This window comes from Etheostoma cragini, chromosome 16 (genome assembly GCF_013103735.1).
Source record: "Etheostoma cragini isolate CJK2018 chromosome 16, CSU_Ecrag_1.0, whole genome shotgun sequence".
Taxonomy (NCBI): domain Eukaryota; kingdom Metazoa; phylum Chordata; class Actinopteri; order Perciformes; family Percidae; genus Etheostoma; species Etheostoma cragini.
The window spans coordinates 22,890,520-22,903,949 of NC_048422.1; the positions used below are offsets into that span (position 1 = coordinate 22,890,520).

At 41.1% G+C, this 13,430-nt stretch overlaps 2 protein-coding genes across 5 annotated transcripts in view; both read left to right on the plus strand.

The window, feature by feature from the left end:
* Positions 1-2,429: 2,429 nt before the first annotated feature.
* pla2g3 (phospholipase A2 group III) lies at positions 2,430-10,921 on the plus strand. 2 transcript variants are annotated; one of them, XR_004659885.1, is made up of 8 exons: positions 2,430-3,068; positions 4,244-4,376; positions 4,451-4,585; positions 5,816-6,159; positions 6,254-6,377; positions 8,656-8,766; positions 10,468-10,780; positions 10,844-10,921. XR_004659885.1 is itself a non-coding variant. In XM_034896132.1 (7 exons), the coding sequence occupies exons 1-7, from the start codon at positions 2,543-2,545 to the stop codon at positions 10,703-10,705; spliced, it is 1,611 nt and encodes a 536-aa protein (XP_034752023.1). In that variant the 5' UTR covers positions 2,430-2,542; the 3' UTR covers positions 10,706-10,921. The 2 variants fall into 2 exon arrangements, 1 of the variants encoding a protein (XP_034752023.1); XM_034896132.1 differs by having other exon boundaries at positions 10,468-10,921.
* A 1,580-nt stretch (positions 10,922-12,501) lies between these two features.
* ttc28 (tetratricopeptide repeat domain 28) overlaps positions 12,502-13,430 on the plus strand; it is a 119,654-nt gene continuing 118,725 nt past the window's right edge. For 2 of the 3 annotated variants that reach the window (XM_034896043.1, XM_034896045.1), the window contains exon 1: positions 12,503-12,948. In XM_034896043.1, the coding sequence (XP_034751934.1) occupies positions 12,919-12,948 (30 nt within the window). In that variant the 5' untranslated portion in view covers positions 12,503-12,918. Of the gene's footprint in view, positions 12,949-13,430 lie in introns of all 3 variants that reach the window. The other variant, XM_034896042.1, reaches the window with a different exon arrangement.

Sequence of the window (13,430 nt, forward strand, 5' to 3'; positions counted from 1 at the left end):
TACCTAGGTAAGGACAACTAGCCAGTCAGAAGCAGAGTATGAGGGCCCTGACAGTACCTAGGTAAGGACTACTAGCCATTTAGAAGCAGAGTATGAGGGCGTGTCATGCTAGCAGCTAGGTTAGCATTACAACGTGTGTTACAAAGTTACGCTTTTTTGTCACAGAAGTCAAAGCTGGACTACAACAGAGCTGTTGGAAGCAGTTTGTGAACAGTGTTTCCTGTTGGAGATGGTAAGTCCCTTTGGGGGGGGGGGGGGGGGGGGGGGGGGGGGGGGGGGGGGGGGGGGGGGGGGGGGGGGAGGAGATTGGGCTTTTTCCCTTTGTAAAGCTATTACATATATAATACAATGAAGGAAAGGGGAAAAGTCAAAAACCATAATATGAGCACTTTATTGGATGGTAATCGTGGTGTCTGGCACCGTCTTGGGGGAATTAATGCCACTAGGTGGCATTAAAAAATACTTTGTTCTCACAGAAGGAAGAAGCAATGTTGTCTTTTGTTTGGCTCAGGTTGTTCTGACGTTACATTTTTAAGTTTTTTTGGCATATAGCATTCTTTCGTTTTTATTTGTTATGTTAAATTAAAAAAATCATCAGAATCTTTCATGACTTGACCTGTGACTTGCTCGACTTACAGGGAGTTGGTTTGACTCGCTAGATTCTCACCACAGGTGAGTTGAAGGTTAAGACTTGCCTGTTACTGGCACATGTCTGACTTACTTACTGTCTACTGTATAGACCTTGTATATTTAAGTAACAATGTTAAATCAGTCAAACTTGTTTAGTCCTATAACTTCTAACGTGCACATCTTATTTGTGGTCTCATCGCATGTCAAAGAAAGTAAGAACAAACTGTTGGAAATAAAAAAACAAAAAAAATGATCCCCATTCATAAATCAATATAAATTGACTAGTTTGTCACATTTTTATTGTAGTGCATCAGGAGCACGTGTTTCGGTCGCGTGCTTGTCTCCTATAAATATATTAGTCACATTTGCACATTGATTAACCTGTTTGGCTTGTTTGTGTGTCTGAGCCGTGGTCTGACCAGATGTATGTGTGTAGATCAATCTAATTATGTTGTGGCACTGTCAGACCCCCCCCCCCCCCCCCCACACACACACACACACACACACACACACACACACACACACACTAGTGCGTCTCACTATCTTTATGGGGACCTGTCATTGACATAATGCATTCCCTAGCCCCTTACCCCTGACCCTAACCTTAACCATCACAACTAAATGCCTAACCTTAACCCTCCCCCCCCACCCTAACCATGACCTGATTCTAACCCTAATCCTAAAACCAAGTCTTAACCCTTAAACAGCCCTTTAAAGTTGCAGGATCCAGGATTTTGGCCCCACAAAGCTCTCCGGACCCCACAAGTATCCTTTATTCCTGAGTTGTGGACCCCACGGATCTAGTTAAACAAGAACACACACACACACACACACACACACACACATGGATGGACACTACATTTTATAACTGTATGAAAATTTATGTTTTCATACTGTCTATGTTTCCCTGTTGTACTATGTGCTTCAGCAGTACTCTGTCAATGTTGACAGAGAGAGAGAGAGAGACATTTAGTCATTACACTAAATGTGTCTAAATCTTCATGTTTTTTTGTTTGTTTACTTTTGTCTTTGTTTTTTTCTTACATATGAAACTAACAATTTGATATAGGGGCGAGTGGGCGACTGTGGCTCAGTGGTAGAGCGGTTGCCTGCCAATCGGAAGGTTGGTGGTTTGATCCCCGCCCCTGCAGTCATTGTCGAAGTGTCCTTGGGCAAGACACTGAACCCAGAGTTGTCCCCGGTGCTGCGCATCGGAGTGTGAATGTGTGTGAATGTTTATCTGATGAGCAGGTGGCACCTTGTACGGCAGCCCTGGCCACAGTGTATGAATGTGTGTGAATGGTGAATGTTTCCTGTAGATGTAAAAGCGCTTTGAGCAGTCGTTAAGACTGGAAAAGCGCTATATAAATACAGCACAGCACATTTACATATAGTGTTGTTGTTTTCGTGTCTTAGCTTACCCCTTTGAATTGTATGTATGTATTTCTTATCACATTATTATCCTTGAAGCTTTGGCAATATTCTGACATCCATGCCAATAAAGCAATTTGAATTGAATTGAATGGAGACAGAGAGAGTGTCAGAATGAGACACACGCAGAGTCGGAGAGAGAGAGAGAGAGAGACGGAGAGAAAGGAGAGAGACAGACAGACAGAGAGAGAGAGAGAGAGAGAGAGAGAGACAGAGAGAGAGAGAGACAGAGACAGAGGCAGAGATAGAGAGAGAGAGAGAGAGAGAGAGAGAGAGAGAGAGAGAGAGAGAGAGAGAGAGAGGATTTGGATATGTTTTTAGATCCACCGGAAAACCCCCGCGCGCCTCCTCCTCCTCCTCCTCCTCCCCTTCTCATTAAAAACCGACCTGGAGTCTGTCATACTGTCATTAAGTCCTGAGTGACTGGAGGAGTCTTTGGTTTCAGATCTAAGGTGTTCAGCCTCTCTCCTTCAGCGCGACCATGACGCACATCGCTCCTCTTCTCACTGTCCTTCTGACATCATCACTCGTGCGCTGCGCGGCTGCAGAGGCATCGATCCTCTGCACCTGGACTAAAGTCTTGTCTAATGAAGAAGTGCATTTCAGTTTCCTCCGGAGCGACCCCCGGCAGGCCTCTCCATCTCTGCGGCTCTACCACAGCGCCTGGTCCGGGGAGCGCGCTCTGCGCAGCTGCACGTGGACCGACGACGCGGCCGTGATCCAGAACTATTTCTCTCTGTGCCGGGAGCGCACGCACGAGTTCTCCGACCATCCGGAGGAAAAGATCGATGTGGACTCCATGTTGGAGACAGAGGAGCTGTGCGGGTCCGTGGCTGCCCTGGAGAACGGTGGGCGCCAGAGGCCGGCGAGAAGCGTGGGTGGACATCATCAGGGTCCGGCTGAAAGGTCAGAGGTCAGGAGCCATCATCGTGTAAAGCGCGGTTTCATTGTGCCAGGGACTCTCTGGTGCGGCTCCGGCAACAAGGCGCCGTCGTATGCAGATCTAGGTAGGTTGATACTTATGTAAGACAGTCACTAGAATGATGAGTAACACACATTTTGTTTAGTATTTTCTCAGTTTTTTCTTACTTTCATGTGAAGTATCAATTTCAATTCCATTTCCATTTTATTCGGCATGCACAAAATTAAACATGTTGCCAAAGCAGTTTACAGAGAATGCATATACACATTACTGTATTTGTTTCATGCATAACCACCACTAAGGTCTATATAAAAGAGACTTCAGATACAGTATTAGGTACCACTAAGGTCTATATAAAAGAGACTTCAGATACAGGATTAGGGACCACTAAGGTCTATATAAAAGAGACTTCAGATACAGGATTAGGGACCACTAAGGTCTATATAAAAGAGACTTCAGATACAGTATTAGGGACCACTAAGGTCTATATAAAAGAGACTTCAGATACAGGATTAGGGACCACTAAGGTCTATATAAAAGAGACTTCAGATACAGTATTATGGGACCACTAAGGTCTATATAAAAGAGACTTCAGATACAGTATTAGGGACCACTAAGGTCTCTTTCACTAGCATGGACCACGCCACAACCACAACCACAACCATGTGTTAGTTAAAGATTTAATGAACGTTATGAATGTGCAGATAGATAAATCTATGTGGACGTTGTCTGATGGCTGGTCTGGGAGGACGCATGATGACCGGGTGGAGGAGACTCAGAGTGGAGGTTCCGTCTCAGAAGCAGTTTTCACCCAAATATCTTTTCAGACCCCTAGACAGTACCTAGATGAGACATGGGAGAGGTGTGCAACAGGAAGGGATGAGGGGGACGATGGATGGATGTAAGAAGGAGAGGGAAAGGGAAGGTGGGTCCAGCAATCAGAGACACCAGGCTGGCTGCGCAGCACGGTAGGTGTAGGTAGGTTTGTCTGGTGATTAGAGGTGTGGTTTAGGCGTGACCCTGCTCCCGAACCTTAGTTAACATATTAACTTCATATAGGATGTCAAACAAAAGGGACAAACATTGAAAAAAAGCGTCAAATGTGTTGAAAAAAGGGACAAAAACATAAGAAGTTTTAAAAAAAATCAATAACAAGCCTCAACAAAAGTGTCAATTTTCAATTTTGACAAGAAGACAACACAAGAGTTAATAATCATTGGACTGATCCCGACTCTGTCCCTGTCCCCTCATGTCTTTCAGGAGTTTTTGCAGAGACGGACAGCTGCTGCCGTGAACACGATCAGTGCAAACACACCATCCTGTCCTTTCACTCCGAGTTTGGTGTCTTCAACAGCAACATCTTCACCATGTCTCACTGCGATTGTGACAAAAAGTACGCAGCTGTCGCTAAATGACACGTCACGTCCATGTCAACTGATCTGGAACTGATTTTTCTCTGGATTGCAGGTTTCGCTGTTGTCTGGCGGAGGCCAAAGACAGCATATCCAATGTGGTGGGCTACACCTTCTTCAACCTGCTGAAGATGCACTGCTTTGAGTTCTCCTACAAACTCCAGTGTAAAGAAAGAAACTGGTTCGGCATGTAAGTAAAGTTCTTATTTATTCATTAACACAGCGGCGTATGTAGTTTTGTATTTTGGGTACGAATGAAGAAGTTTTGTGAATGTATAAATTATTTATATGTCTTTCTTTATTTTATCTTTCCTGTTGTCTTCGGGTCAAATTTGACCCCTTTTCCAAAAAGTTTCTGTAACAGAAATTTGGGTTTCTTTCAGACAAATTTTCCAAAAAGGTAATTGGGATGGTTCCCAACAACGCTCCTCACAAGTTATATTAATAATCAGTTCAGTACTTTCATTGACTTTGGGTGTTTTTTGTCAATTTGATAGAATTTGGAGAAAAAACAATTGGTAAAACTAGAACTCTAAAAAAAAGTGTAAATAAAGTAACAAAAATGTCAAAAAAGTGAAACATTTTAAAAAAATTAATTAATTTGGCAAAGAATCCCCAAAAATTTAAATAACACGACCAAAACGTTGATAAAAATGAAATAAAATTCTAGGTCGGCAGGAAGACAACACAAGGGTTAAACTACGCTAGCAGCTGTGGCAACAGTGGTCCATCAACAGTCTACATCCTCGATGATCCACTTCCGGGATTTCTCTGGGGCCGACGGAAATTCCACTCATTTAGGCCGGATATCCATAGCCTTGCACTGTCTTCGTGTTTGCATTTTATACCATATCCATTTATGAAGACTACGGTTAACCTTTTCTCAGATCTCTGCAGGGTGAATCCAGACAGCTAGCTAGACTATCTGTCCAATCAGAGTTTCTGTTGCACGACTAAAACTACTTTTGAACGTAATAATGTTCCACTAAAACAAGTTCCTTTCTGAGGCTATTTTGCAGCGGCACCGTGGCTCCGTCTGTCGCTAGCCCCGTCTCCGACCAATCAGTAATCTGCAGGTTTTCACGTCACCTTTTGGTATCGCCTCAACTCGCTTGGAACCTCGACTGAGGTAGTACTACAAAAAGTACCTGTACCTTTTTTTTGTAATGGAAAAACAAAAACGGCGAGTAGATTTGAGGCGAGTAGAGACCATGCAGTGGAAAAACACCCTGTGAAGTGGTATTGATCAAAGGTGATGTAAGAAAAGCTCAAACTTTATTGCGTTCACACAGAAATCTTTCTTGCATCATCTATCTCTAACAATCGACAGAACTCTTCCTAGTTCTCGGCAACAAAGTGAAATAAGTGTATTTCCCAAAATGTGGCTTTACATAATTGAATCTTCTGTTGTGACCTACAGGTGTAAAGAGACCCAAATGGCTCTATATGCTGAGGTTTATCCGCCCACGCTGTACGAGTCCCCCGATCCGACCGAGACCAGCATGAACAGCTCCTTCACCAACACCACCACACCCACGGAGCTGCTGGGGAGCAGCACGTCAGACTCCATCGCTGCTGCTGCTGCTGCTGCTGCTGCAGCGTTCACGGCCCCTGCAGCATCAACGAGTCCCTCCTTTACCTCCATCACTCCTGTTACGAACGTTACTACCTCCATGTCACAGGGGCTCACCGGATCAGCTCCGAACGATCAGGAGAACACGTTATCGACCAAAACACAAACTGAGTCTGAGCTGGTTATCACAGGTATTCAATACATCTCTCCTGTACATCCGTTTGTCTTTCTACATCACCGGGATGTAACTGAATAACATCGGAAACTGACGTTTCCCGTCCACAGAGAAGCAGTGTACCGCCTATAAGGATCTGGACGAGTGCAGGAACAAGATCCCTCCCCACCGGAGGAGATATGGCCTCCACAACCCCGACGACAGGACGCTGTACCACTGCAACTGTACCACCAGGTAAATCCACAAACAGGGGTAACATCCACCCAAGTACTGTACTCGGAAGCCAAAGCTAGGAATCTCAAACATTACAATCAGTGGACCTCAGGCAGACAGTTGGAGCTATTACGTAGTTCTGAATCTGCCCCTCGTGTGTCAAGTTTCTTGACTGGTCATTCTATCTTAGCTGAAGAAGAACATCTCGTCTCTTGGATATAGGCGATGGTCTCGAAACTGAGACCTGCTAAGGTCTCGACCTGAGACCTGCTATGATCTCAACCTGGGACCTGGGACCTGAGACCTGCTATGATAAACACTGTTCTAGGCAACTGTTTCTGTCAGGCTCCACGTCATCTATTCTTCAAGGAAATGGTGTGAAGTCATAACAAACCCAGTTATCTCCCGTCAAGGAGAAACACACAGATGACGGATACAGAAGTCATATACTCTGAGAGGCATTGGAGATCTTATTATGATATTATAATTAATATGAAAATTATTGGTTAAATGTAATTTTCCCATTACAGACGTCACACCTGAGTTGAATGCGTTCCATTTTCAAGTTGGGTTAGCCTTCGGTAGTGTGCAACAAAACATTGAGCTGTATTTTGTGCGTACAAAAACAGATAGAAGATGGACAGCACTGTCTGTACGGCTGATTTAGTGAGACACACATAAGACAGAAGGGCTAATAACTGGATGCTAATGCAGCTTTTACAACTGTTGATGCACAGAGCAGCCATGTTGGATTTTAGCTCAGGGTACTCAGTGGTTGTCTGAGTTAAAAAATCCGAGGTCAAGGAGGGGGGTGTTTTCCGGCTTTGACATTGGAAAATCCGATTTCCGTGTGCAAATTTAACGCACGCATTAGTTACTGTCCAGTGGAACCATGTATCTCCCTTATGTGATGAGAAGACTCTCCTACCTAAAGTCTTTAAAAAGCCTCTTGGATCAGATGGAAAATGCATAGAGCTCAAACGATTAGTTGATCGACGGAAAAAAAAGAATCCCAAATTATTGTGATATTTGATGAATCGTTAAAGTCATTTTTCATTCAAAAATGGCTAAAAATGCTATTTTTAGCCTCTCAAATACGGAGATTGCCTGCTTATCTGTTTATTAATCAGATGAAACTTACTTAAACTTAAAACTTACATTTTATTTATGCTATCAAATCATAACAACACACTTTACAGATAGAGTAGATCTAGACCACGCTCTATCATTTACAAAGCCCACACAATTCTAGTAAAACAGTCACAATACAGATAATAGAACAGTGACTACAAATGTTAGTTGCAGTTATTCATGTCATAGCACAACAAAAAACCTAAATATCTTTCGGTATTGACCTGACAAAATAAGACATTTGAAGACATCACCTTGGACTTGGAGGAACTGGGATATTAACTGGACATTAGTCACTGTTGTATAGGCGGAGTTTGACATATGAGCCATAAATTAAACTCATTCCAGCATGCTGAGACCTGGTCTACCACTTGGGGAACGCAGCAAGAGCACAAAACAACAAAACGAACATGCTAAATTAACATATCCTTATTTTAAAAGCATCTTTAAAATTACATTGTAAAAAATGTAACAATTCGTCCTTCTTAAATCCAGTCGTGACACGGCTGTCTTGAAACACAATAGACATTCATTTAATAGTGAAAACATGTTTTACTAAAGAAATTTATGAAATCAGATCTGTTACCTACCACCATTAAGTTGTTTTATGTTATTTAGAATATTTATAAAGTATGTTGTCATGCCCGATTTAATTATTCCACTCATTTTTGAAACAATGCAATTACCGGTTTCAGCCACCAGGTTTTTTACATGACTTTCATCTTAGCGGCAGGATCAGCTGTTCAGAAGGATATTCAGTGACATCATACCTAGATTACACAAAACGATTACCCCCCCCACCCCACCCTTGCTATTTGCAGAGTAGTACAGACGTGATAACAGCGCACTGACATTTATTTCTTTGAAGCATAGGCAGACCTCAGGTTGCAGAGCGTAAACTAGGTCACAAGCAGCACACACACACAGACACACACAGACACACAGACACACACAGACACACACACACACAGACACACACACACACAAACACACACACATGGTGACAGAAGTTGCACAGAAACATTTTTACGGCCTTGGACATAATGATAATCTCATGTTTGCACACAAGGTTTCTGTCTGGGTTTCTTAGAGCTTTCCAGGTTTGTTCATCTGTTTTTTTTTGTTTTTTTTGGCATGTCTGTTGATCACTTGTGTTTGTCTGTCCTAGATTATTCCAGACTTTGGCTAAACAGAGACAACTGACCGAAGTACAGGCCCTTCTGCTGGAGCATGTGTCTCAATCCTGCTTCATGCCGCAGAACTGCACAGCAGGCAAAATGTAAGTATACAAACACAGACATGCACTTTTTCACTGGTTGAACAAATTGAGACAACAAATGACTCAGCTGCTTTTTGTATTATATAACATCACTACTCTGTAGACCAGTGATGCAAGAAGAACTCAGATCCTTGACTATAGTAGAATCAATATAACAGTGTAGAAAAACTCTATTGCACATAAGAGTGAAATTGCATGCAATGCTTACTTAAATTTCATAATCGACGTGCAGTAAAATGTCTCCTGTGGCTGATTTCTGACCCTGTGTGACATTATTAGATATTAACACTGAAGCATCGATGTAAGAGCAGCATGTAGCTGCTCCAGGTGGAGCTACGTTAACTACTTCATAAAAAGATAGAGATATTGGAATCAGACCATTTTTAGAGGTTTAGATGGTTAATGTCTCACTCACTGACATCTGAGTTATGTGACAAGGGTATAATACATTTTAAAAAATCTTAATCTGCAAAGCAACGAGTGACTTAAGCTGTCAGATACATTTTTGGTACTTTTCTCCAATGTAAAAAACTTGAAATATTGAATAATTTTGCCTCTTTGGGCTTTGAACATTTGTCTAAATGAAACATCTGAGAAGTTTAAAGTGGAAAAGTCTCTTTGGCAGAACTGCTGACAACAGGTTCCTTTTAAAACCGGATCTTATTTTCATGTTAAATCTTACTTTGCTAAGTAACTAACTATATGTGTACTATATGTGTAGGCCTACTATATGTGATGGAAAAGTACAAAATGTTTTTTCATGGAAATGTAAGCAGATAAAGGCTTAAGTAGCATACAGTGGAACTACTCAAGCACAAGTACCTCAAATGTTTGAATGCACTACTTGAGTTAATAGCAGTGGTGGAAGAAGTATTTGGATCCTTTACTTTAGTGAAAGTACTACTACCACGCTCTAAAAATACTCTGTAACAAGTAAAGGTCCTGCATTGAAATGTTACTTAAGTAAAAGCACAGCTAGACAGATAGATAGATAGATAGATAGATAGATAGATAGATAGATAGATAGATAGATAGATAGATATTTATTGATCCCAATAAAATGGGAAATTATAGTGTTACAGCAGCAAAATCAGTCACAACACAGAATATAAATATAAATAAAACACTAGGATACAATGTACATGAAATAATAGTTGGATAAAATACAAAAACAAATATTTGAGTGTAAACAAGTTGGGAATACCAAAATGTGCAACTGCTTAAATAGTAATGATAAATATGTAGATAAACCGATTGTGCAGGTTGCACTTAGTAAGTATCTTCAGTAAAATGTACCTTAAAGTATTAAAAGTGAAAGTTCTCAAGGCAGAAAATACTCACATATTGTGGTAAATGGTCTAATGATCTAAGCTGGACTTGTAGGCTGTTATATGGTTGGGTAGTTTAAATAATAATAAAATATATTTTTAACTACATGTGTTATGTGTGCAAAAATCTTAATTTGTAAAGTAACTAGTAACTAAAGCTGTCAGATTGATGTAGTGGAGTATAAAGTGCAATATATCTCTCTGAAATTTAGCGGAAAGTACTGTAGAAAGTAGCATGAAAAGAAAAGAATCAAGTAAAGGCTCCAAACTTGTATTTAAATACAGTACTTGCGTAAATGTACTTAGTTAAACTCTACCACAGGTTGATACCGTCACAAAACTACCATTTCTTCTTTTCTTCTTTGTCCAACAGCTGTGCATCAGTCGTGGTGAAAGCAGAGCTTCCTCGGCTGGAGCAGAGCAGCAGAGCAGACACGGAGGAGCAGCGCCACCTACAGGCCGTCCAGCTGAAGGTCAGGAGGCCAAACACCAGGAGGGCCAAGAGGAAAGACAGAGCTGTCAGGCTCCACAGACTGTGTCTCAGGGTGGTCCGGTCCAACCAGAACCAGACCAGGAGACACGGTCAGGGCGCACATCAGCCAGCTGTGTGAGGAAGAGCCCTCGTCTGAGTGTGAAGACTATGGAGAGTCAAAGGGTTCAATGTTAAGTAGATAAATAAGACATTATTTCAGGTCATTTTTATTCAATTCCAGCACTTTGTACAGTATGTCACATTTCCTCTCAACCAGAGTCTGTTGATATCTCACACCATCCTCATGAAAGTTTTACATCACACGTATTTCCAACAAGATGTTCAAATAATATACCAAAACACTGCTGGGTTGTAATAAAAATTACCTGCAATAAACTCAGTGAAAAGAATAAAAGTGATAAGATGAGTTTTAAAATTTTTGCATGGTCATACAACAAGTTTTTTATCTGCATCATATAATTATTTATTTATTTAATATTGGACACTTTGTTTTTTTTGTGGGCTACAGACTGTCATGGTCCCCAGAGGATGAATCACTGATTTTGATAATCCCCTGACTTTTCTTCCTGCACCACCATGAGGTTGACATACATGGTTTTCAGTAAAATATCTCTTTACCTATTTGGCAGGAAATACCTGGAAAACTAAGGGCATTACCACCAGCTTTACTTGCACTTTGTATTTAGTGCTGTTTAGCAAATGTTAGCATGCTAACAAGCTTAACCAAAATGGTGAACGTCATCTGCCAACATAACTATGTTAGCTTTAGCATTGTGAACATGACATGTTAGCATGTTGACATTGGCATTTAGCTTAAAGCACCTTCAGTAACTCCAGTTATAGATGCTTGGATGTAGACTATGCTACATGTCAAAATGTCTGCCATGAAAAGGGTCTATGAGTTTGAGATCTGGGGCACTTTTCCCTGATATATTGATTAAAAAGGAGGTCATAACTACGTCTACCAACCTTTTTATGTCACTGGGATTTTAGGTTTTAGCAACCAGTGTGTTTGTAAATATTTGATCTGTGTTGTAGTGAGTTGTATATATGCTAAATATGTAGAAATAAAATTACTGTAAATATATGTACATAAGACACATATTTTGGTTTATGATGCAAGAAGCAAATGTATGACTTAAAGGAACAATTTGACATTTGGGGATTTTGCTTTATTGCTGAGAGTTACGAGAAGATCTTCTCAAAAATGCCAGATATAGCCTATATTTCTTAGATGGAAAGAAATGAGACAACTTTCATATTTTTTTTTCTAAAATCTTAAATTACTTTCAGGTAATGTTAGCTTAGCCATTTTTTATGCTACTAGGCTAACCAGATATCTGTGTTAACATTAGCTGTGTAGTTAAACTACCCGTGTACAGAGTTTATGCTAAGCTATGCTAACCTGTTGCAGCTTATTCTTCATATGTAGAGAACAGACATATACAGAAACTGCTAGCCTGTCCAGTGACAAAAACAAATCCACCGTGCACCTTTTAAATCTCAGTTTAATCTGTACAAAGCAAAAAGTGTAAAACAATTGCTGTTTTTTAAAAACTGTTATAACAGTTTTTAAAAAACAGCAATTGTTTTACACTTTTTGGCTATAGCCAGAGACAGACTAGCAAGCTGTGTCCTGTTTTCAGTCTTTGTGCTAAACTAAGCTAATTAAACCTGTTGTGAATATGTACAATTTGCAATGTTTTGTATTCTTCTTTCCTCCAAAGAGTTTTAAATACTAGTTTACTTCCTGATATTTCGACTCAATGTCACATGTTTAATTATGTATCGTTTTATGGGTGTTTTTTTGCCCGAGTAAAAGTACAAAAAAAAACAAAAAACTGACATTTTTGTTCATTTATTCTGCAAAAAAAGCCCACGAAGCAGCATCACTTTGAGGCTCATGCTAGCACACCAGCAGTGAGTAAAGGCCTGCAGTAATGAATATATGTGTCAGGTAACTCTACCCCTCGCTGATGTCATGCAGAGTAATTGAAACCTTGCTGAAGGCTGCAGCCATGGAGCCGACCGGATCCCCGCCTCTCACCGGACAAAAACTCCACTAATCGCTACGGGGGGAAGAGCTCGGCGGTGGGAACATGGCGCATTTACTCTGGATTTACTTTCCCCAGGAAAAAGTTTGGAGGGTTGCTACATAGCACGCAAGTCTCCCCTAATTCATCGATGATTAAACCCGCTGCAGACTGAGATAAAGTCCTACAATCCTGCGGGTCTCGAGCGGTTCTGGATGGTGGGTTTTCCTGCCCAGCCTCGGGACTGTTGCTGCTGTGGGATGAAAGTTGGTCGCTGCCGGATTTAGGCGAGAGCAGGATGGAAAAGCAAAGAACCAGGAAAGAAAAGGTAAAAGCTCATGGAAAACGGTGCTGCGTGTTTTATTTAGTGGTTTCATGAAATCCGCTGGTGGAGCTGGTCTGGGTGGCAGGAGGCTGAGAGAAGGAAGGAAGGAAGGAAGAAAAGAAAAGAAAAGAAAGTTCAGAGACTAAGAGGCAGCTCACACCCCATGATGAACACTCTGGCAGGAGTCTTTACACTCATTAAACACCCCAAAAGTCAGCTTTATCCAGTTCTTCTGTAAAAAAACTGCTAATCCTGTTGTCTATAAAACATACAATCTCTGAACATAGTGACAAATGCCTTAATGACAGTGGTGCAAAAGTACTCAGAAGTTTTACTTAAGTAAAGTAGCAGTACACAAGGGCAAAAAAATACTCTTAACAAGTAAAAGTAGGCCTACACAGGTTTAAACAGCATAATGTACACACGGTATTAAACGTGCTGGGGAGAATGGGCCCTTTCAGAGTTTTATTTATATATATATATAT

What these genes read in the sequence shown, in the direction of transcription:
- pla2g3 (XM_034896132.1), top strand. Translation starts at nt 2,543, where the DNA reads ATGACGCACATCGCTCCTCTTCTCACTGTCCTTCTGACATCATCACTC. An exon ending in CACTGCGATTGTGACAAAAA is followed by an intron (nt 4,377 to 4,450) that starts GTACGCAGCTGT and finishes TCTGGATTGCAG; the next exon opens with GTTTCGCTGTTGTCTGGCGG. An exon ending in CACTGCAACTGTACCACCAG is followed by an intron (nt 6,378 to 8,655) that starts GTAAATCCACAA and finishes TGTCTGTCCTAG; the next exon opens with ATTATTCCAGACTTTGGCTA.